Raw genomic sequence first — 26433 nt, 5'->3', positions numbered from 1 at the left:
CTGCCATGACTCGACCCTCTCGCCCCATTCAGATGTAATATAGCTGAACATTAATACGTTATAAAACCTGGAAACTACCCAGGCTGTGACTTTCAGACATATGGAAATGCAGCTGCCACACAAATATGCCCAGAATAATAAGAAAAATACCTACAGAGTCTAAAATTTAAACTAGTGCCTACTGAATAATCTGCCCTCCAAAGGAAAAAAACAATTAGGGGGGGGAAAGTGTAATATGCTATTTTATGTTGTGCTATCTGACCTGTGTAAGATCGGAGCTGTGAAACCCTGCGGTCAAAGTGTCTCTCTGCCAATGGGAAGTGCCCATCTGAAGGTGATAGACTCCGCTAGCCCGGGGTTGGAATGAATCACAGAACCTGACATGTTCGTCAAAACTCCACAAAGTGCAGAGACTCTGCCCCGAGCAAGGTGACTTTAGTTCACACTTTTGGATATTTTTTTTGTTGCCACCTGGCATCACTCTGCCACTCTTGCCACAATATGACCAGCAGATTTTTTTTATTTTTGGAGCCCTAAAACCTTAAGAAAGATAAGTCACTTTCGGCAATCTGCTAATTAACTCTGAAAGTTAAACAAGTGGAACGTCTTTGTGTAATTGAAATATAAATCGAATACACGTTCTAGGTTCAAATGGGAGCATGTGCCCTTTTTATTGCCCAAGACAGCTGCCATTTTTCATCAACTTTGTCCAAAATGTTGAGATTATATCTACAGAAATTTAGGAAATATACAAATGATTGAAGGTAAATCTGCATGAACCTAATTTAAGAGCTTTTCTTAGACCACCATTAGCATAAAAAGAAAGGAATCACAGCAGTGTTATTTATTTTTTGACAGACATTCTGTTTTCGGCTGGCATGGGATACATTGTAAAGATCACAGAAGGATCCACGTCTGCATTTTCCATTAGTGAGGAACCTCATGCAAGCTACTTCCACACTCACTGACTTTTGGTAGGCTTAATATTCAAGCATGCTTTGCAGATTAAAACGTAATATCAACATTTCCCACAATGCAAATCTGATTTCCTCTCCCTACATACATCAGACATGTTCCAAATGTGCAGAAGGCGCAAGTTTGAGATAAAAGTAAAGCCCTCCAGTCTTAACAAAGAAATTGTAGCTTCAAGGGCAAATTACCCCCAAGCACCCTCCGAGGGATGGCTGGAAATGAGATGATCGAGGTCTAGAATTAATATATGCAGCGTATTTTATTTAATCTCTCAGTATGTCCTATGAGAAAACTATTGCAACTATTGTGACAATCCAAAGATAATTGTTCCGTTGCTTAGCAAGGAAGTAAGTTGAACGTTAAAGAGTCGAATTGTGGTATGTGATTGTGTATCGCGGGTAAATCGCTTATGTTCAGCAACGTCAGATGAAATGAAGTGTTTCGACAGAAGTGCACAGTCTCGCCAGGGAATCGTTCCCATTCTCTCGACGCAGACTTGATGAACGCTTCTAATCAAGTGGCGGCCCTCGACTGAAACGATCCCATGAAGACCGCACGTAATAACACGGGCAACAAACAACTCTAAATGGAATATTGATGCACTCAGCGTTCACTGCCTCTCTTTTCGCATTGGCATCCTCCAGATCAGCTTAAGTCACCCCAGTGAATTGAAACTTGGATGCCTTTTTTTTTCATTTTATTTGTACCATGATTTGTTTGTTGTTTTGTTCATTTGTTTTATCACAATGGTGGAAACCAATTACTGGATAAAACAAGCCATCAATTGCGGAGTACAGATCAGGTGCATCAGGTGCAACTCTGTCCCACCCAAGCCGCTTAAAGTTGATGGTTTAGAATGCAGGTGTCAAAGTGGTAGCCCGGGGTCCAGATCTGAGCCGCCATAAGACTTTCTGTGGTACGTCATGTGTTGAGTTTAATGCTAAAATTTAAATGAAGATTACAGATGCATTGGAAATCTTTACCATTTTTTTAGTCAATTAAAGTATTTTTAAAAAACAAAGAAATAGTTTTAAATAAATAATAATGCATTCGTATTTCCTGTTTTTTTAATCTAAAGTATGTTAGTAAATTGTAAACAATCAAAAATAAAGTGAATATGTAATTAAAAAGGTCATAAAGAGAATTTCAACAAATCCTGACTCTATGAATATTTTAATGACAATCAAAAAAGCTATTTATTCATTAATTGATAAATAGTGTGTGGAAGACAGGTTGGCAGACATAGGGGACTATTCTTATCAAACCTATCACACCATGCTATTGTGTGTGTTGAATATTGTTCGGACTGCAGTATGAAAACATTTTGTTTACGGAGGTAGGCCAGTAATTAGCTACCAATGATTACAGTCACCCAAAGGTCAGTTAATCTTCAAAGCAACAAACATCCTTTTTACCCTGAGTTGATTAAAATTACTTTTGCCGGTACAGAGATAATATATTTTGTCGAAGTCACAATAACACAGTCATTTAATGATTGTTCTCTATTCCTTAACAACTAAAAAGAGAACAGAACAATTGTTTTCACAAAATGGAATCCACATTTCAGCCTTGTATAAAAAATCAAATTAATTGATGTATTTTTTTTAATTCTTTAAAAAATGTGTTCTACTTTTCATATGCATCATTATGACGAGTGGCTATTGACAGCAAAATTAATTGACTTACTAAATCCATTTTCTTAGCTTCTCTAGTTTTGGACAACTACTAGTTGTAGACTTTTACTATACTTGCAAGCAACACTTATGGAATGCTGTTTCTTCTAAACAGGTCTGACTTGACACGTTAAAAATATTTCCCGCATCAAAAGACATTTGCACACCCCAGCGGGTCTGACGGAATCCGCAGAGAGGCAATCAATCCTTGCCATAAGGCTGAGCCAGGGAATAGGACAAAAGTCAGCCTTAAGTGTTTCTCACAAAAACAATGATGCCATCCCATTATAACATTCAAAAATAATTTAGAAAAATACAAGGAAAATTAAAAAAAACACTTTGGGTGAAACCCTTCTGAATTTCAAAGTAAGCGCCAGTTGTATCATGTTATTCAACGTCAAACAAAGATGGTCATTGAAAGTGAAATCCTTCCATTACAGGATGCTAATGTTTTAAAAAAGAGCACCATTATAGTCGTGGCTTTTAGCGAGGCTTCTGGGCGTATTGTAAGCGGTCTGGAGGCATAGCTGGAGGCTGTTTAGGGAATAAATATTTTATGGTGCTTTCTCACTGTGCATCAGCAATAATCACACCTTCACATTCCTATAACCAAGCTCCCATTAATCTAACTTTTGAACGTGAAATTTGAACCCTGAGGGGGAAAACCGAAAGTTGTCAATTGTAGGGTTTATATTCCCATTAACCTGACAGTAGTAGATTTGCAATATTAGAACACTGCTAGATCTGGTGTCAGTATTACCCTGTATCAATTGATAGTAAGCTGTCGATCGCTATACATCAAACAGATTCTGCACTTCAACAATCCATTTGCGGCCATTACAATAATTCAGTAAAAAAAAAACTTCAATCCACTCATCCCCCATGTCAATAGTACGTAGACAATAGACCTTGTACAATGTATGTTTGTATCACAAAGGACACAGGTAAATTGAAACATGTCTTACATCAAAGTTAGACAAGTATTATAGTTTTGAAATTCGACTATAGAGAATATGGTTGCTAAGCAATTGAAATGACGTCAAATGTCCTCTAATACCAACATTGTAAAGAAGGGCACCTACATTAAGGAGACTTGCATAGAAAATCTTTCCTGCATGAAAATGTCACCCTTGATGGCCTAAAGCTGAACTAACTGTCTTTTATCTAGAGGTAGCAGGGGTGTGTGTAGGGAGTCGAGGCCGCACAGCATGTGTTTGGGGTCTTAAGAATTTAAATATGTGACCGCGCATATGTAAATTTGAGAAATCAGCATGGTAGGACTTCACCTTTCTCACATTTTCATGCTATTTCTCAAGACTAAATAAACTAAAGAGAAAAAAAAAAACAACAAGCAGCAGCCAATGAAGTAGCCATGCATAATTTACAATGTCATTGGGCTGTGCAGTCAAATTGAAAGTGATTTGTAATTAGTTTATTTCAGTAATGTCACATGGGAGGCCCCAAGGCTATGACTGAATCACAACCGTGATCATGACCTCTACTGTGATATTGCTTTAATACTGCTACAATATCCAATAATTATTCAATAGGAAAACGGACACAAAGGCATTTTTTGCATGTTCAATAGTTCTTCAGCTCTAACAGTTTAGAAATTGTTCAGGAATTGGCTTCAACATGTTAACATACCAACTCCCCAAATTGCCCACAGGTATGGGTGTGTCTTACTGTGCAAGAGACTTTTAACATAAGGGAAAGATAACAAATGTATAACATAAAATTATCCAACACTTGACAACCAATCTTTCCATTTTCTACCTGAAAAACGTGAAGGGTGTAACTTTTCTCCTGGCTGAGGAGCTTGAATATGCTTTGCAAGTCTGAAACATGACAACGGCGCATGTGAAGTAGAGAAAAGTTCATGACAAAGCTAAAAAAAAATAAAAAAATACCCCTAACTCCATTGTGCAAGGCCAGCAGCAAGCAGACAAGAAGCGCAGTGCCGGGAAAATGGAAGTAACCTCAGTGGGAGAGCTATCCTTGACTATGAAAATTGAGGCCTAAGGGTCTAAACATTTTACAAAAGGCATGCTGAGATTCTGGACTGCTCTATTCATAGCAAGCTGAAGGCAGGTAGCGCACCACTTGCTGCATACCTCTTCCTCCAATTAAATTAAACAGCAAATGATGGTGCTGCGACTGAATAATTGCCCACTACGGTCGGCACTGGTGATGGTGGAGACCAAAGCGTTCCTATTCATGTCTCTGCAGGACATAAACAGACACAGACGTTACTGTTACTGGCTCTGTCAATCAAGCTGTACAATTACTCGTTCTCATACCTTATGCACCTGAAGCTGTAGTCTTACAAAACTGAACATAACCAACTGTATGTACTTACTAATACATTAAGACGTATGTCATGTATGCATTCCGGCTTTCCTTCTCAGTGCCACGGGGGGCTTCTCTCCATTAATTACATTCATTCACAGCCTTACAGCAAGGGCAGAGTGGACATCCAATTCACAGTAAGGATTATTTATTCAAGAGTTTCTAGGATACACAAAATGCTTCCAATTTGGAGAGTATAATTTATATGCAAGACATTTTCTATCCATCAAAAATAACTATATAGTGTGAATGTACACCGGGAAATTAAAATTCACAGTCAAAAGATGACACAAGTTAAGTGTGTAAAACATATATTTTTTCAAAGAGTTTAAATAATAATAAAATAAAAATAAGGAAATGCTAAATTACGATTCAGGTCTTGCAGAAAATCAGCTTCACGGTTGTTATGTGCCTTAAATAACAAGTGAGCCTCTTTCCCTTCCTATAAACACTGGATCATAATTTGCTACTGTCTAATGCCATTTAGCAGAAATTAAGTCTGATACAACTACATAAAGTCTTACAGGGACCTAGTTGAGGTTTTACTAAAGGCAGAGGGTCATTGTAATTGGGTTCAAAATGGCTACAAATTAATACTTACTACTTTGAGTTGTTAATCATTGATTCATCTGACATTCAGAGGTTATGTTCTTACAGGTCTAATTAAGGCAACATCTAAAGTGTCTCCATTGGATGTGATGGCTCATAAATGTATTAGATTTCTGGGCTCAGCATTTTTTATGTTAGGTTTGAACACAAAGCAGCCCACACTCACCCTCATTTGCCGTGAGACAAAAGATAAAAGGACAGCATGACCATATTCATGAAGGTATATCTAACCACTGGAATGAAGGTGCGATATAGCACAGCATAAATTTAAAAAGAGCACACCTTCAAAAATTAATACTTTAAGACGAAGAACATACAGCTCTACTCTCACTGGACTCATGTTTGTTGGAGATTTAAAATGCTAGTATTCAAAAAGGGCACTTGCTTAATATGCATCAGAAAGCTGATGTCATTAAGGGAAAACTAGCTATCCTGAGGAAAAATAATTAACATGGACAAGCACTTTTTAAAGTTTCTTCCGGTGTCATTCTATCTGGGAATATTTTAATAACGTAAAAACATGACTACAACATACCTTTACATTTAAAAAAAATACGAGTGCCCAAAACCAAGAGATATTTTCCATTCATTCCAAGAAATATTGTTCATCAAAAGCAGGACTGCTTTTTATAATATCTTGTATTTACAAAATTGTGCTTTCCCAGGCGCGGATTGGATTCTGGCAATGATGAGAATAATGTCAAGCCTATATGTTGTTTTTAACTACAGCAGTAACGGTCAAACGTATCTCCTGCTCTGTTAATGATCTCTGACAGACTGACAAGACTTCTCTGCTGAGATTTCTCATAAAATCGTGTATCGATCAACCAGGCTCCATAGCAGCCTCTAACTGATGCATATTTTATTAGTTTGCCCAAAACAAATCAAACACAGAACAATCTCATTTCCTAGTACTTACACACACCCGCATGGAAATGTTTCTTTCGAATTACACCAAACGTTTGAGAAAAGCTAAAAAGCTTCTATTGCGTCATTTGACGAAAGGTCACACAACGTTGGACGTGAGTGTATGTAATTATCCAGGAAATACCGCTCTTAACGTTCAGCACCTCGATTTAATGAAGATTTCAAATGAGTGTCTCACAACAAGGACAAGTATATTATCACCAAGTAACAGGATATAGTAGAGGCTTCGACATCCAGGAGTAAATATGTCAAATTTCCCAGCCTTCATACACTTCTACAATACCTAAGCAAAGTCACTTCAAGGTGATACCTGGGAGAATAGGATCCTGAGGCCTATTGACTCTGTACATTATTAATTCAGTTTCAAGCTTACAGCAGCAGCGGCATCAATTCAAACGCAGAGATGAGAAATTGGAACAGTTGGGGGTGCAATATCGTGACTTCATGTTATGTGCTAAATATTTCTTCAGTCTATGTTCCATGAATGTTAAGAGTAAAGTGCATGGAAGCCTGATTGTCTGATTACAAAAGGAAAAAGTGTGTTACACAAACCATGTTTGAACACACAGGGAGGTTTCCGCCCAGCAACTACACAAGGATGTATAATTTCACAGTCTAATTGGAGAAACACAACATGGACAGTATATTAGGGCGGCATGTCACTTGTGAAATTGTGAAAGTGTTGTCCTTGTGGGAGTCTTCATAACCTTGTTGAAGGTAACAAATCTAGAATAAAACTGGCCAAAATCCCATTATCATTCATCATTACTAAAAGCTTGCATCCAACAGTAAAAACACTCCTGAGAGTCCTACACAAACTTCAGTGAAAAAAATCTATTAAACTGACTGTTCACTCATTAGCATTGCTTCATGAGATTTTGCAGGGTCAGTGCGTCAAACCTAGTGCCTGATCTACCTTTCAAAAAATGTTGCTTTCCTGTTCATCCTCTAGAATCTTAAAATATAATGATTCCGCAGTCTTTGGCCAAAAACGTGCTTTGAACAGAAAGCACAAGAAAACATTAACGTAGCTTCTGCCCGGAATGATAAGCGGAACAGTTTGTAATAACCGCCTTGGACAATCCATCAGCAGATCTATAAAATCTTATTACTAGCCCAGGTAAAGCAGTGTCGATACAAGGCGACAGACGTGTTCCTATAAGTACATGTCAGCTTTGTTCCACAGCGACGTGGTAGTGACAGGCCTAACCTTTAAATGCAACCCTGACAACTTCAATCTGCCCACTTTGCCTGCTCCCACTTTGCCTGTTGTTGCTTTTCAGCAGAAGGAGACAGCAAAACAAACGCCGCCCGTGGGAGAATTGATTAAATGTGAATAACATATGAGCTATGAGCTACTTTCGCAATGATACTGGTCACTACTATGGGTAGGAGAACTAGTGGCAGGATAATTTTGCAGTTTTTTGCTAAGTCGTTGTGGCATCGCCGAGTCATCAAGAACGTGAAGATGAAAGCCCTTGAACACGGCTGACAGTTATGACAACTCAGAGGTGATGCATTTGTCAAAACACATCATGACTAATCACCAACTCAGCCAGACTTGAGGATGTACAAGTTTGAAGTTAGACAAAAAACATCTCACAATGGATCTATAGAAGACCTAAGGTTACTTTTGAATTTTAATCGTACTAAATGGAAAAAAAATGTTTATAGAATATAAAAGAACACATTTTATATAAAATATTTACAGAAGCTTTTTTGTGGCAGTGCTTTTTTTTAAATAATGGAGATGTCAGTTTCTACATGAACAAAAGAAGGCATCTATTATGTTTTTCAAGATAAAATGTTGTTCGACAGCCTGCAAAATACCCTTCAAAAAGTACCATTTATGTCGACACAATTATTGACTAGGAAAGGTTCTTTGACAATTATATTTGCGTTAACTCTTTTTGAAAATGTTGACTGGAAAAAAAGATGAATCAATGTTCCTTGTCTTCATTTTTTTTCTTCCGAGTAATAACACCACTTAAAACAGGTCGCTAAATATAACATTGGTTGGACACTGTGCATGTTCTTTTGGAGTGTGCCCTTAACCTGGATGCCAAGGTTCATGGCGGCAATCGCCACTAAATGGCTGGATGACTTTTGATTTATAGGACATGAATATAATTTAAGCAAAAGGGTATTCCATCAAGGCATACCTTTTGATTAATGTTAAAAAAACACCACAAGGCCGTTTTCCAAGGCACAGAGCAATGATGAAGGTACATCTGTTGGAGTTGTGCAGTCTAACAAGTAGCTAAATTCATAGCTGTCTCACACACAATGCAGTGGTGGCCTCTGTGACAAGGGTGGACAGAGACTGAGTAGATTCTTACATGGAACATTAGTCATGATTAAAAGTCATTCACTGAAATGCCAATCATATCTCTGGCTATACTTTAAAGTCAAACCGAAGGAGGGAGTAAGATGACTTTCACGCAACACAAAACAACATCCCAAGACAATGCAGATGGTAATCTGCATCAAAAAAGTTAACAGGATCTAAATCACTCTCATGGATGGATTTGTGTCCAAAACATTGTCTGCTATTATTTTAAAGTCACTTTCTGTAGTCTTTTGTAAAAGCTCTTTTATGACTATCACCTGAATTGTGAAGAAGTAGATGACAACACCTTTATATTCCCACAAAGAAACAAATGGCTTTGCAACAAGAAAGATGATTGAGATTTTCAAAACACTGATGTGTTTTTCTTTGGCTTTTGTGTTGGAAAAGGTATCTTTATCAATAGCCTCTGTATGATTGAATTTGGGCATCAACAGATCAACATTTGCAGACTCCCACTAAGCTACACCGTAATCATGTTTGGACAGAGATAATCTAATTCTCAGTCAATTATCTTGGCTTTCACAGAACTGATAATGGTTGCTCTTAAGCAGCAAATTGGCAACGTTAGAATGTAAACATGTTTCACGGTAAATGTGTTGGCTCAGTGTATCAGGTTCCCATTTTTTGGTCCGTGGCCACTTTTTCATCTGTGGCCCACAGCGGAGGTGCTTGATAGGAAGCAGACACGCTGAGGGGGGTCCAGGACTCCATTATCATTATCTGTAAATCCCATCCCCGACACGGAGCGAGGGGGCAGATGCTGTGGCAGCGGACCGACTCATTCTGTGGTTGGCATATTTCCATGCCAAATTTGATGTGACATGATGAAGATGATAATTTGACTTGCAGTCAGTCAACATGACAATCGTATACTACACGACACCAACACATTCCCCAAAAGTATTATGTGCAACTGTCTATTTTAACAAATTGGATCCTTCTGTCAGACGTTCTCTCTGTGACAACACAGTCTATGTAAATCCAAACCAATTACTTGCTGAATGTGGAGACGGAGTTTCAGCATGACATACCAAACAACATGCTGTTTGTTTTGGTCTTTAGACACAGCATTTACTTTGGAAACCAATTACTATTTGAATGCTCATTGGTCAAGTGTTTCAAAACAAAAGTTAATACTGACATAAGCCATTTGACTGTGAAAAACAAAAAAGTTTACAAAAAAAAGTGTCTGCAAGCAGCATACAGATTACATTTAAGCAATCAAATTAAATGGTTAATAAGCTGCTTGCAATGCCCTGACATGATTGCCACATTATTACTATTTAAATCTCCCCTTAAATCCCTCTAGAAGTGACACAGTTTTGGGAATTAAAAAGTGGTTGGCACAGCTGTCTCCGAGTCCAGTGATCGGTAGTTTGAATTCAACTTTGCAGATCAAATATCAAACGGATCAGATATATCTCTCTCATTGCATGCGTGCACCCATAAAGTGCTTGCAAAAACCTTACAACTCCTTGAAAATTTGACTTCCTTTTCCATTATTCCAATAATACGTGAAAATAAAAGGTATTTTTTTTACAATATTCATCATCACAGGCATTCAGTTTCTACACCATGAACAAGCAATATCCGATCCACCTCTCTCAACAACAACAACAAAAATAATTCTATCCAAACTAGTATGACGACGCGCCATTTGATGAGTCCTGTATCAATAGAACAGCTGGAAGATTATTTGTTTGTTTATTTGTTGGTTAGTTGTTTGATCGTGAGCTCAGTGTTTTCTTTCAAATGAGCATCTTTAACAAGCAACCAAAGGTGGGATGGCACACGAGATGAAATCAATAGGAAACAAAACAATAAAGCATATGTGCACTCACAAAGCAACCTCGGTAACATGTGAGAGGATCAAGTCAACACATCAGTCAATCATCTTTTCCTATTCAGGCTGGTGGGAAGTCAAAGCTCATCCTATGTCAATTGGAATAGAAGATACACTGGACTGAGCGACAGGCAAAAACAGAATACATTTTAACTCTTGGATTTCATTATTTTAAAGTGCACTTTTAATGCACTATTGAGAATAGGCGTATTAAACCCTCTGCATGGGTCATCCTCAAATGCTCTTTATGAAGAAAAAATCATCAGCTCAGGGCAAAGCACTTTCGGCGTCATTCAAGTCACAGCCATCACTCTTTTGGCTGAGAGTCTAATGCACAATGGCTTGTTTTATAGATGTGTATGTTATGCAGTTATTAAAAACACAAGATTAGTATATGAACAAGATTCCAACTAATGCGTTCATTTCTGCAGCAATAGTAGAATTACAAATTTAGTTCTAGATGAAGAAATATGATATTTGTCACTGCTGTCTTTTTTTCTGTAGCTTAATTTGTTACATTTCTCTTGTGGGTAGCACCAGTCATCAAAGCTTCCTTTAATGTCTCTTGCTCACTATTTATTTTTTAAAGTGGCCTGCACAGATTTTAGAACTAAGATTCACAGAAACGCTAATACACTTATTTAAGCTTGTGATCAGTAGTGGAAGCACGCTCATCATAAATCCGAATTACAATAGAAGGCCTTTTGAAAAATGAATCTCAGCTACCCCACACTGGGCAAGTGCTACAGTCAGCTATTTTTTTTTGTAAATACATAGCCAAAGATGACAGATGTATGGTGTTTTTATTTGACATTGAAAAATGCTTCAGGGATTGGAGATGGTATCATGCTATATAACAAGAAAACTCAAAAACCTAAATAAATAATTACAAACAGCTCAAGAGAAATCCAAATGACTGTAATGCGTGTTAGGTGAGTTAAAATAAAAAAGATGGTGACATTCTTGGAGCAGTAAATGGAGTAATGGTTTAAATGACACCACCATGGCAGATGCCACCGAGTTAACCGAGGCATAGGGTGGCAACGTCAACCTCGCTCAGTTTGTAGATGCATGAAAAAACAGCAATACCATGAGCCCGAGGCAAAACTGCATGCTCCGTCATGTGTAAAGTGAAATTGCATTGAAGTTGCATTGCAGGCATTGCTTTTGGCTACAAAAGCAGTCTAAATGTGATTTAATGGATTACAAATTACTAATGGCTCGAAGCAACAAAAATACGAGGAAAGTCACTAAATTGTTCTGTTTGTACTCACTGATGAATGTGCTTACCTCAAGTTGCGTTTCAGTCACTTTCAAAAACACGCACAAAGCCAAAATGCAGAATTATGCTAATCGACTGGCAACAAGCATCACTATGTGTTAAAAGTAGGATTTACTGGCAGTAAAACTATTATAATATGTGAAAATAAAAGAGCTTTTTTTTACATTGTTTATCACCCCAGGCATTCAGTTTCTACACCATTTACTAGATGGGCCCTCTTTACGATAGTTTTGTGAGTGGAAAAAAATGCATTGCCGCCACTCGCACACTCTAAAGTCCAAATCCTATTTTTTTCGACTTAAATTCTGTCCATCTATAAATAGATATCAATATTTAATGCCACAAAAGATGATCCCATTTTCCCATTCTACTAGATGCTATAAAGAACAATGATGCGGCGCTTTGGCTGCTGCGCCACAAGAAGCCAGAAAAGTGCAAACTAGAAATGCTCTTTAAAGCGAGGCTCGACTCTCCAGGAAGTCATTAGGTCAGAGAAATGTGGAGGATGGTCGACGAGGGGGCTTTAATAATGAAGAGCTCGGCTACCATAGGGAGATGCTGCCTGCAGCAGGCATTTACACTTCCTTTGAAATGAAAGATATTGAGGTGGCTCCAAATGTCCCCACTCTCTTTTGAAATAAAACAGACAAATACCACTTGATACGATGATTTTGGCTGACAGCATTTTTAATCTCCAGGAGAGTTATATTTTCTAAATGAGGAAAAAGAAAAAAAGATTTTGGAAGTAATGCCTGCAAAGACCATTTTCTTGTAGACAATATATTGTAGTGCTGAATAAATAATAACACTGGCAAAATAGTTGTAGTCATTTAAAATAGTCTTTGTTTTCTTCCATTATTTTTTCAACAACGGACTTTGGTTAAACACAGATGCATCTAGATAGTGTTATATTTTGACAAGATACTTAATCTGACTAGGTGTTAGATTAAGAAGATTAATATATTATAGCACGGCATCATATGATAGCCGAGACTCTCCGCCTAATCTTTTAATCCCTGGCAGGAAATAAAACATTACAATGAGGAAGTAGGATTGGACAACATTGAAGATTCTGTAGGTGACGCCTGCGTAACACTAATTATCGCAGAATTATTTTTCTTTTTTAATTAATGATAGATATGTATTCTGCATCAATTATTACATTTTGTCTGGTTCCTAGTCATTCCTCTTGGGATATCGGAATAAATACATTAATTCCATGTCTTGGCTGGTTTGCAAAAGAGCATTTTGCAGAGTTGCAAACGTAAACACACCCAACTCCATTCGCAGCCAAACAGGGTGGCTCTTGTCATTTGCTTTAAATGTGGCACAAACATAACTTTATGGAGGAAAATGTGTTGAAAAGGGCACAAGTCATTTGACATACTAAATTATGTAACCTTCCCAAAGTTGTCAAATATGTTTCTAATAAATCAGCACACAACAAAGTGATTTGGTGTTTTCAACGTAGGGTATTGTGGATTTTTTTCTTAATCCAATATATCCAATACCACATTTAACTACTGTAATGTATGCAAAGTTGGTTTGCCAGTTATTACCCAATCACTGCCATTCAAGACTAGCCCCATAATTATATAATGGAAAAAATGTTACATTCTGGTCTTAGAGCCTTGTGTTTAGTTCTAAGAAACAGTGTAGCATTTGCATTTTCAATCCAAGCTGTCCCCAAGCATCTCCGTAGAGATCATTTGCTATGCTGCCCTCGGGGAGCTCGTATTTCTTGACTTGGCTGATTGTTAAGAAGGACGGGAGCACTTCAGAGAGTGATGTGATATACGGGTCAGGAGGAGACTATGCAAAAAAATGAGACTTGTCACATCACGTTGACCACATCTCATAAAGGTGGTGAGACCTTTACAAGATATTTTGGGCATCAATATTTATTTATAGATTCCCTTTTTTGTGGCTGTTTTCAAATTTGAGTCCCCTCCAACAAGCTTGACTGGATACACTTGTCACAGCTGCCAAGAAGACACACTTGTCAACACAGTTAATGGGCTTCTTTCTTGAGTGGTATCTCAGGAGAGGTTACTTCCTCACAGAAGCAACATGTCAGGTAGTTTTGACTTCAGTCTGAGAGATTAGGACCACAGTCGCTGCACCATTTTCATGATGTGACTCTCATTGTTTTTCAATTGAGAACCCACTTTTTTCAACACACCAGTATTTACAATAGCTGGCATAGTTTACTTGGTCATTTCTTGAAATTTATGATAGTGCCATTGTTGTACCGTACAAAGTACATCCATTTGCAGTTTTTCAAATGCAAATTGGACTTAAGTGGTTCATAATATAACAAACTCACTCAAGGACAAGGATGAGTTGCCCCCTGGAGTTGGTATGTTTCCGTGTGACAAAAATATGCAATCATTTTGAATTGTATTTAATTCTATATGGTTTTAGAAAGTACAATGCTAAATGTATCTCAATGGGCTGCCCACTGAGATCATTAAGTGACCCTTTTTTTAATGTTCTGCTATATCACATATATAATAGAAGCCTAGTGAGACTCACACTATCTCCTCAAGAGATATTTTACGAAATTGGATAGATTGGACCTCACTGATCCGCAACCCGGAGTTATTCCATCATTCATTTTCCATACCGCTTATCTTCACAAGGTTCCCTGGGGGTGCAGGAGCCCATACCAGCCAACTATGAGCACCAGGCCTTCCCAACCAATCGCAGAATATAAAGAGATGGACAACCATTCACACTCAGACTCATACCTAGGGGGAATTTAGAGTGCTCAACAAGCCTGCCACGCAACTTTTTGGGATATGGAAGAACACCAGAGTACCCAGAGAATCCTCGAGCAAGCTCAGGTAGAACATTACAACTCGACACACGAAGCTCGGAACCCACAAAGAATTTAACCCTCGATCACAGAACTGTGAAGTGTTACCCTTTGGCAATATTGTATTATTCAATTAAGTTGGGAAAAAAAGGTAGTAGTATTGACAAATAAAAATAAACTGAAAAGTGGCAGTGAATTTTAAAGGTGTGTGTCTATTCTTAACTCTATTTGAGGAAATTTTCAGTTCATAATGACTTTTTATTCACCAGTAGTTATCAGCTAATCAGCTATTCACTGGTGTGACCTTTACTTTCTCATTGTGTACCATTGATTGGCCTCCCCCCACAGTATGAGCTTTCGTTTGGACTTAATTAGTCTCATACGATACACTTCAATGTCATCAACACTCTTTTACACTCTGTTTGGAGGTGGTTTGAGATTTGGGTTGATTTTTATTAGATTTGTTGCAATATTTATTGGAGGATATAAGCAAATTGTGCATATAGCTGTCAGCCTTTGCTAGTTCAGTTTCAAGGTTTAATGTGTTTTGAGGGCGTTTAAATGTCCTGCTTGTTATTTACTCAGAGTGGTGGAGGCTAAGTTGCTTCAAGGTCAGGCAGTTTTTGCAGGGCTGAAGAAGATTGGAACAATCTAACGGAGCTAAAATACCCCCATGTTCTTCAAATTGTTTTATTACTACTCACCAATCGCACTACTTTCCTTCTGCGTCAACCCAATCAGGATGCTGACGGCCCACATGTTCGCTACTGTCTTTCATTGGAATAATTACCGCTGAGTCGCTATTGTGTTCGTTTCTTTCCGGCTCATTTGTTCTGTGATCATTGTTCTCACTTCTCAGCATGTCTTTTGTGAATCCGTTTTTTTCTTTCTTTGAGCAGAAAAAACAATTTCATACTCCCTGTTTTGTGCCGCTTTCCTATATTTGTTTATGAAAAAATCTGTTATTAGACTTTGTGATCGTGATAAACCAATGTCACGCCAGCATGCTAAATTATTCAGATGTAAGCAATGTTTTTTTTGTGAACTAAATTTGTTAAATCGAGAGAAAAGAAACCACGCGTTGCTTTGCTCCCCCAAATATAATACCCTAGATAGGTATAAATCTATTTTTTTCCTTATAATCGGAACATTTATTTTCATTTATTTTAAAATCATCTTACAATACTTAAACTCGTTTAAAAACGAAAGATATAGTACCGCATTGAAAGAATAATTTCTTATTTCAAATGGAATGTAAAAAAATAATTATGGTGCATGTTAATTCATCGATATCAATGCAGTGGTATACATAAGTAATCTTTTTGTCTCCAAAGAGAATAAATAATATACAACATATGCATCATTTACATTGTTACATTGAATAGAGATCATTACTTATTGCTAAAAAGTGTTCACTAGAGGGTTTAATTAGAAAATCTTGCTAATGATGTGACTTGTCTCCGAGTAAAATTCCATGTTTAGAATGTGATTAGAAACTGCGACCTGCATTCTAAGAAGCAAATGCACCTGCAGCAGAGAACGGCAGCCCAGATGAGGAGAAAACGAATCTGATAATGGATGCAAAAGCATTCCAAGCACTTATGCTAAATCCTCCTATTAAGTAGACCCTTGCTGTGTTCTACATGGCAACACTTGTTCCGAAACAACAACTGGCTCTTATCAGCCTCCTGGGTAGTGGCAGATCTCTTGGAGAGCCAACACATTTGAGGCCCAATCTTTCTTATCTCTTCTGGGAGTGGCGAGGGACATCGTGCAACACTTGCACACATTCATACGCAGCCAGCAAGAAAGCATAGCGAGAAACAGCCTCAAAATTGCTCTAATCTTATTAGAGTTGTCGACAAACAAAACCCAGGTGCACTATGATTGGCACGTGTTTTCTTAATGAGTCTCCTGATCCAATAGCTCATGAGAAAAGAGAAAAGAACAAAGATGGAGAGCATTTGTGCAGTGCATAGGTACTAAGAACAAAACAAAATTGAATTGTGGCTGGTTACAAGGGAATCGAGGACTTGCTGCAGATGCAGGTAAAGCAATGTTTTTTTCTTTCTCCGATGATCTTCCAATTCACCAAAATTGCATGAAAGTGTGCTCAATTATTCATCTTTCAATCTCACAAATATTTCAGAAGTAAAAGGCTCTTAAAGTGCAAAGTCAGGGGTTGGCACGCACTGAAAAACACAAAGTCGATATTCTTAGCGTGTCAAAATGGGAAAGTGGACAGTAAACAAGGTACATAGTTGTTAGTTTTTGCACTCTGTAGTGCAAATGATGCCTCGCTTTGCCTTGTTTTATCACCCATCTAAGTGGACTGGATTACAATTAGCTCTGGCAGGAAATGCAATGGCTGCACACACTATTATTTGATAGGAACGGCGAGTGTGGCGCTTGTATCAATGTATTTGTTTTATGTCTAAAGCCACTGAAAACATCAATCCGTGAGTCTGTGCTTAATAAAACACTGCATATTAATACATCTATATTTACTCTCGAATCTTATGGATTGGAAATACTGACACATGTTTGGATACAGTCACAGACTCCAAGGACAAGGGCTAAAGGAAACAACTCAATTACACAACGTTTGCAATTACGACACGCCTGGTTTGATTTTTAAGAGGAACACAGCGCCGCATCACCGAAATGCTTTGGGGTTGTCTGCTTAATGAATCTCAGTGAGAGAGGTGGAATGAATCCCTTCCAGTGTTTGCATTTTTTCTGGGCCAAGACTGCGAGATGGAGCCCTGTGAGCCCCCCAGCCCGTGCCAGGTGGCAGCTGGGACACAGAGTCTCCTCCATCTAGCCTTTGGACGGCGTCATTCAGTCTTCGCGTCTGTGCAGCACTTCTAGCCTGGAATTATGTTGCAAGTGGACTCTGATATTGGTCCTTATAAGAAGGTGAATTCTGGTTGGTATCAAGAAGTGTTCCAACCAATGATGAGGATAGACCTATGTCTAATGCTCCAAACTACCAGTACAGTCGCAAGATGAACCAAGACAGATTTTTAGGCAGAATGGCAGATATTTTGAGAAAGTTTTTTGAGTACTTTACCAGTCCTATGATAAAGCCTGCAAAATCAATCATGTGGCTTCTTTAAAGTTCCATAAAAAGTAAATATGCAAAACTTTGGGGCATTAGTAGACCACAGAAAGCCGGCGATATGCATGTGTGCTCACTAGACACTAGAGGGCAATCATACTCTTGAGCTGGTTAATAAATATGTATTTTCGTGTATTTCCAATAATCTAATATGTTATGGTATAATAAATGATAAACATTTTTACGGTCAAACAAACACACACGCATACACAAATATGAGGTGAAAGGTTAAATAATACAGCTATAATTTATAATCCATTTCATTCCATTGTTTTTTGTATTTAGGATTCAGAACTTTTCAGAATGCATAATTTTATATTATATTTAGAACTAAAATTTTAAGACCATAATCAATTGAATTGATATCATCATGAAGTAAAACATTACAATAAAACATTTTAGAAATATTAGAGGTTTACTAGATGGAAAATGTACTGTAAACTTTTTCAAAATTTATATTTGCACATACTGGAAGCAACTCAAACTGGAAGTTAATGGTGGTTATAAAAGAGTAGTTACTTGGCAGCACGACAGCATGTTTTATATTTGATTCAATATTTCACTGCAACATTTGTGATTTGTCGACTATCAAGATGATAATTTGAGGCAGCCTAAGGTGTACCATAATTCAAAAATAGTCATCCCTGAGCTAATAAAACAACGTTTCCGGCATGACACAGTCAGTTATAACACTTTTTTGTAAATGAAGTAGTTCAACCAACAGCATCTCAACCATCCAGATAAGCCATCACAAGAAATATGTCCCTTCTTTTCAATCCTAGCAGTGATAAAAGGTAAGGTATAAGGTTAAGTGATAGCACAGCAAAGTTAATTTCCTCGTCTTCTATATGAAAAAAAGAATTCCCATGGTAACAAGCACTGCAGTGCAACATCCCAGCTCTGTTCGTGTTTTGGCATGCATTTGTGTTACATTAAATATTACAGGCGGCTGAAGGGTTAGCGTGTTGGCCTCACAGTTTTACGCTTGAGGGTTCAATTCACGGTGTGGAGTTTGCATGTTCTCCCCGAGCTTGCGTGAGTTTTCCCCGGGTACTCCGGTTTCCTCCCATTTGCCAAAAAATATGCAGCGTCGGCTAGTTGAACCCTCTAAATTGCATCCTAGGTATGTGCGTGATTTGCTGTTTGTCTCCTTGTGCCCTGTGATTGGCTGGCCATAGATTGTGGGTGTACCCCACCTGCTGCCTGTAGTTAGTTGGAATAGGCTTCAGCAAACCCCCGCAACCCTTGTGAGGATAAGCTGTTCAGAAAATGAATAAATGAAATAATTCCAGGCAAAAATGTGAAATAAATATGCAGTGTTGTTTTGGATTGGCGGTTTCTGACTCTGGGAGATGTGTCAGAGCGTAGTGAAAACACAGAATAATGTGAGTGCTTGTCTTCGGGGTGTTGCCCTTCACCTCTTTCAAACTGACTGACTGACTGACTGGCAAAGATTTAAACCAAAGCACATATTCTGCTCGTTCAAACAGTTCTAGGACGATGTTTTGATTGTTTGTTTATTTAGACTCAAATTTTAAAAGGAGACCTCATGGTGGGCCATCTGCTCATTAAAACACACTTACTAAAGGAATAAATCAATGCATAGGTTGGCGCCTCCCCACCTTGGGGAAAAAATACCTATGCAATTCTTCTGCCAAAACCCTGCATACTAAGTTTAACCTTTCCAATGGAGCTGATTCGTGCAAATACTTTTATTGGTCGGTCTGTGTTTAAGCAGCTGGTGGAGGCCAGATGCCCAGTTTTCCCACTTTTTCCTTCAGCGCATTACGTCAACTTTCCTTTTCATTTTATGATGCATTGCAGCATATCCATCACCCAATAATGACCTCAGTCTCACCCAACTCATTTTATTTTACAGTTGCCCCTATGAGACCTATTCTCATTAGAATATCTGGCAATAAAGCCTCTGCGCTTTCCTTTATTAATAATTTATATACTCTTTTTTTTATATTATTATAATTATTTCATGCTGCTTTCTGTATATGACCAGTCCACTTTCTTGGAATTAACTCTAGGCTTCCCAGTGGGAAACGTATTGATTCATTAATCACATTTTCAATTAAGTAACACTTGAGGGGGGGAAAAATCTAATAAAAACCCTTCGGCGCACACAATGGGGTCTCCAAGGACATCAACACATCACTTCATTAGATTTGAAAAATGTAAGCCCCCTTTTTCAATTGCTAATCAATGTCATGTGTCACTTTTTAGCCATAGCTCATAACATCAGCCAATCTATTGCTGATCCAATTGGAAGACATTAGATTTGGGAGCTGATATTAACTTATTCCCTGCCGTGGGAAATTCACAGTACAAGGGTTGTGCTTAGTTTACATATCCTGTACTGTGTCATTTAGAGTAGATTTTTTTGGAGGGTGGTGTCATTGAAATTGAAGGTATACATTGGCATAAATGGGACATATACTGTATATTTACCACAGGATTAGGAATAAGGTTTACATTCCTTGGTTCTAATATATTTGTATATGCGGCCTGGCTGATGAGTGGTTAGCACCTCACAGTTCTGGGGTCCTGCGTTCGTATCCAGAAACATTAGAAGGTCATGAATAATTACGTAGAGCACCTGGGGGAGTGCTTTGCTGAATTTGTAAGAAACGGTGCTTTAAAAACAGCTAGTAGCGGGTTAATCGGGGCACAATCCAACTCCAATGACTTGACTCAGCAATTTTTGCAAGAGGAGTGAGGAAGAGTAATGTCTATAAGAGTGGTGTGCCCCCCAGCTTAAGACCATGCATCACCTCTGGTCCGAGATTGATGTAAGAGCTCAGGGATAGCTACACTTAGATGACATCATTGAGTGGTTCTGTCAGCTGTTTTAACGTATTTTCATAACGTGTAAAAGACTGAAAGTGCAACTGCTGACAAAGCTTCTACCTCAGAAAGCCTCCGAAAAATCACTAATGGCCACTAAAACGTTCAATGCGCTTTTGAGGGAAAAGTCTCAATGCTGAGGTTTGTCTCAAGTGCTTCATCTGCTCATTTTGGTTCTCCGTGTTAGCAGCTGTCAGACCTTTTTCTGACGACTCGTCTGGTTTTTCCGCCAAAAACAAGTGAGTGAACCAATAGTCAAAGAGCACCTGAGGCAGCGCTTGGTGGATGTGCGCGACACAAAAGCCAATAACAATTGCAGTCTGTGGTTTTCTCCTCTGACTACAGATTGTGGTGCTGACTCATGTCTTTTCATGTAGACTTTGTGCTTACTATTTCATCTCCATTAACCAGAATCCATGCAAGCCTTCATCAACCAAGACCAAGAAAGTAACAGGGTGGCATAAGTAATATAATAGAGTAAAACATAAACAACTGTTACATTAAATTGTTGTCATTGTTGCATGTTGATTGTGTGAGGAATTTTAAAATAAAGGTCAACCAAGTCCTAGGAAGGTGCGCAATGTGTTACAAAAAGCATAGGGAAAGTTAATGTGACACACTCTTGTATTAATAGAACTTCAACTGCCCAAAAAAATATTTACTTAAGCCGTTTGTTGCACTACTTGAGGTAAACCTTTTTTTTTAAAGCCATTTAAAAAAAAAGATTACTTAAAATCACACTACCATCTCAGGGGTTACTTTACTGAATTCGATATATTGGACTCCGCCAAGTCTCTTTTTTATTAAATCAACCTAAAGCACAAAAAATAGTTTTAATCTCATTCCGCTGTTGGCCAGAAAGCCAGAGTTGCTACCGTGTAATGTCACGGGCGACCGAACTCTTCGCATACTGCGTCCTCTTATGTTTAGTTTCATTACTGTAACTGTCACCGTTTTTGTTTAGTTTAGTTTTTTCCCCTCCTAGAAATTCAGGTGTTTCATTAAAAAATGTGTAATATTTGTTGTATACAAAATTGGTAAACACGAACAATGCAGAGATAAGCTTCTATTGATTTAGTTTTTCCGTGAGCTCACTGAATTGAGCACAAATGGACCAACCTCATTTGAATTAATGACCAAAAAGTCCGACTCCTAATTGATTGGACACTAACTGTCAAGTATTACTAAAATATGTCACTTATTCAGATTACACAGATGCCAAATACAACTAACCCTAAGCCTAAGTATATTGACTGAGAAACCAATTTCAGAGGCAAGATTAATACAACTATGTAGGAAGAGAAAATGATGTCTTCATTATTTGTCAGTCGGACATGTACTTAAATAGACCCCTGTGATATTATCTCCCCAAATGAGCTACTTAAGGAAATCCTTCCTTACATTTTTCCTCCACTACTACTGGATCCTCTTTTCAATGCTTCATGCAATTCAAACAGTCTCTTGAAAAACTGTATTTCAATACTTCATTCACAGCTCCTAGACAACGCTATTCCATGATTGGTCTCTTAATATACATGAAATTGCTCGGCACAGACCGCTAGCTCGCCATTTGGTATTCACACGAACAATAAATGTTTCTACCACAAACAAATTAATATCCGACTAATTATGCTGACAGCTGCTTTGCTGTTGCAAGCTGTTTTTATTATGCTTCTTTTAGACAGTGCACAGTGAATCATCAATTCTCCATACGCGTGCTACCTCTGAAACTGAGCGTACTTGTGTGCGAGAAATGTGCTGAAAATATACTACAGTAGTGTTGTACCACTCGTCGCATTTACATATTATTGTACCGGCCCAGAGGAGACAAGTGGATGGCATGTAATTCTTCACTTTGATATTGGCTACACTAATAAATCTCAACAGTACAATGCTGACAAATAAAAAAAAAAGGAAGGGCAAAAAAGAATAACTCCGGGAGCGTTTTGTGAAATTTCAGAGGTGCTCTTATTTCCTTCTCGCCTTCCTCAGGGAGACGGAGAAGCTTCGTCTTTTCATTTCACACAGCGTAAGAAAGGTAAACAGTATTTTATGTTACTTTCCTTTCCTGTGATTGCCAGGAAAATCATAGATACCCTACTACTATTATTCTTGGTTTAAAGGGGAATTCAGGACAGCCATAAGAAGTAAAAAATTGCTGAAAGGTAGAAAAAGTCTGACAAATGTGACCTGAGCTAGAGAGCAGAAAAGGTTGTGACATCATTAACTTCACCAGGGAAAGTTTTTTTCCTCAATAAAACAGGTTTTTTTGATTTGTTTGTTTGTTGGGGCAACTTTCTGTTTGCAATGCGGGAGACTGTTCTTTGTATCTTTAATCCTACTTGAAAGTCTTTAATGGACACTCAGAATGAAAAGACTACAAAATTTTGAATATAATTTCTCAGAAATGTGCCTAGTATTCATATGATACATCAGTTTTTTTTAGGGGAAAAAATATTACATTGCTCAAAATCCATGTATCAAATATGATATGTTTGACCATATAGGGAACACACCATATTGTGAAAACACTGATGATGTCAGAAATATGGTCTCATAGCCAATTTAAAAAATAAATTCACAAAGCTTTTATTTTTAAATATTTATTTCTCTCTTTGTGAGATTTGTTGCTCTTCAAACTAAAATAAATGAGTCACAACTAATTTCATATGAAATATGATGAAATATCCGCAATGGATTGCCAATGAAAATGAAGTTATAGGAGTTTTTTTAAATAGAATTTAGTCCTGATTCAAGTGGCAAATGTTTGAGTTGAAATTCAATATAATAAAATAGGCAGATTGTGCCAAGCGTTATTTGAACTGAGCTCTTTTTCCCCTCACGACTATGGCAATGTTAAAATGAATTAAGCCTTGATGGTCCATGTTTTAGTTCAACTACTTAAACACTTTTATACTTTACTAACATTGGCGTCAAAGTCCAAATCAGCCGACACCCAAGTGATCAGCACACGGTTCCTACGTGTACAACCAATAATGAACAGCTGTCAAAGTCAGGATGTGACATTTGCTTCTTTTTGGCTCCATTGAGCCATTCAATTCAATTACTATCATTTATACAATTCCAAAAAAATTGCTCATTAAGACTTTTCAACTCTCTAGCCATGTCATTCAACATCCAAGTAACTCCAAACCACATTCCAAACGGAATCGGGCTGCCTTTCTTTCCCCAGTCAGTCCAACCCAAGGCAGTCGATTGTGCGCAATCCATTGACAATTGCACACAGGCATCCTTTTATTTGTCCACACTAAGTGTGTGTCTCACAGTAGAGATTAGGAGCCCCAAGAGACAAAACCCAGCCCCGGGGGGGAGACGTTCACCCGCTTCAAGAGTCCTACGATAGCGCACGCCTTCTAACCACGAACATGCCGGTAACCGTCTTGTTACCACAATGGCAATTATTCGAAGAGAAGCGCAGGTGTAACTCTTTGCGCATCATCCCAAAATTGACAATATTTGCTGTCCCTTACCTCGGCGCTCATCCGCTGATGCCGAGGGCTGGCTCCATGGAAATAATCCCGAGAAAAGGGCTAAGAAGGTGAGGAGGAAAAACTCGGGCATGTTTTCGGAGAGTGGCTTTAGCAGGAGCCACGGCGCGTCTACCCGGTCCCGATGCTCGCTCCTGGCCCACGTCCAGGTCCAGTCTTCCCCCCTCCCTCCTCTCCGGTCTCCTCCACCGCCACGCGGTTGTCAAGCGCCGTTATTCGGAGGTGTCCAGCGGAACCGGTGCGGCGCGCCCCCCCGCGCTCCCCGACACATGCACACGGCTCTGATGGGAGCAGACAACACGGATGAGGGAGAAAAGAGCGCAGGGAGTGGGGGTGGGATGGATGGAGACAGAGGAGTGAGTGGCTCTCGCTGTCTTTTGCCGGTGATTAAATGTCGTCAAGGTGGCGCGGCGAGCGGGAGAGTCATCACGTTGGTCAGTCAGTGCCGGGTGCCAGCCTGCTTGGACTGGAGTCACAGGCAATGAATTTAAACTCAGGAGGTGGGGTGGGGGGGGATTTTGAGCGAGGAGTGGTGGAGCTCCTGTGCTCCCTCGCTCTCTCTCAAGCACTTCCATTGCCTCATACAGCTTCTCGCATCTACTGTAGAAATCGTTTACATTTCATTTATGTCCAGTGATGCCTTGAGATGTGAGGTTATTTCATCTAAAAAGCTGCCATACTACATCATTATTTATCTGCTGTCTTCACACGGACCATTTCTGATATTTTTTAGAAGGTTTTGAAGATGTGTTATCTCTTCTTTTCAAGACACAATAGCATAGTATCTGAATGTTTTGTATTTTCATTTAAATAAATACATTTAGATACAGTGGTACCTCCACTTCTACATACGAAATATGCTCAACTTACAACATCACGACAAGCCTTGATGGGGAAACCTTTTGTTCCAAGATACCAAAGACAATCCAAGTTATAAAATGACAAATAAAATCAAACAGCCCCGAAACATAAATACACCACTTCCTATATGTATCTTCTTTTTTGAACTTGTTGTAGTAGAGTGGTTTTTCCATCTCCCAACACTTTGCTGGCATCCCATTCGCTAGAAGGGAGCTTCAACTGCATGGTGCGAAAATCAAAGTTAGCACACAGTTAGGCACGCTACAGCCCGCCGAGGCCCCGGGCCAGGTAGCAGCCACCGAGCCTGACTAGGGAACACGACGCCAGCCCAACCACAAATGGCTGTAGGGCTAAACCATATGCTTAGGACCGGTGTCAAACAGCTGACCCAGCTCTTGAATCGGATCCAGGAAAGAGACACATTAAGCACACATTCTGACCACCTCGTTTATGCCAGTGCTGAATAATCCACAAAGCAAAAGCCTTAATGAAACGAAGTCTAGACATTCTTTGAGAAGATGGTCCTTGCTAATGTGAAAAAAAAAACTACCACCCACAATGAATTCCCTTGCTACCCTACAATTAGTATGGGCACCATCTCTTCAGCAGAGCACTCATCCCCTCCCACCTAGGCAACAGTAGAAGTAGTGCATTTATTTTGTAGCTGTTAAATGAGATTGTTTGCTACAAGTGAATTCATTTATTGAGATTTTATTTTACTTATACATGCACCTGAAATGTATAATTTACTACTTAACCTCCTAAGCATTTTTATTTTCTCTTTGATATGCGGGCGACAAGGGATCTGATGAGTGTAAAAACTAAGAATGATCTTTTACATGATGTCGTTTCTGAGTAAAATGATGCCTACATTTATTTCATTTTATATTTTGGAGGTATTCCGCATGTGTTAACACTGTATTTTCATTCAATCTCTTGCTTAAAGGTGCTTCAACATGACCACAAGAGCTGATGGTCAAAACCATAAATTATACTAAACCAAATAAAAAATTGCTGCAAAGGGGGGTAAAATAACAATGTACAAAGGGTTTCTTTGTGACAGTGCTAGCCGCAAAAAAACATTTTTGTGTGAATTTGCAGCCTCGTTATACCTCAACTTACTGTAGTTCATAACTACACACAAATGCTGGCTTCTTTGTTATGGTCATTAATTCCCTATGTGCAGCATAGTGATGTCGGTGAAAAGAATAAATTGTACTAGGCTTATGTGGAAGGGGTGAAAGTAAAACCTAATGAAGCTGGACG

At 38.6% G+C, this 26433-nt stretch overlaps 1 protein-coding gene across 1 annotated transcript in view; it reads right to left on the bottom strand.

Moving 5' to 3' along the window:
* Positions 1-24379, bottom strand: part of lrp1bb (low density lipoprotein receptor-related protein 1Bb) — a 142231-nt gene extending 117852 nt beyond the window's left edge. Inside the window, exon 1 of the mRNA XM_077728593.1 lies at positions 24289-24379. Within this exon, the coding sequence (XP_077584719.1) occupies positions 24289-24379 (91 nt within the window). The remainder of the gene's footprint in view (positions 1-24288) is intronic.
* Positions 24380-26433: the final 2054 nt, after the last annotated feature.

Source organism: Stigmatopora nigra, chromosome 11, assembly GCF_051989575.1.
Source record: "Stigmatopora nigra isolate UIUO_SnigA chromosome 11, RoL_Snig_1.1, whole genome shotgun sequence".
NCBI classification, from domain to species: Eukaryota; Metazoa; Chordata; class Actinopteri; order Syngnathiformes; family Syngnathidae; genus Stigmatopora; species Stigmatopora nigra.
Note: the sequence above shows the minus strand (reverse complement) of the source record. Positions and strands in the feature narration are given on the sequence as shown.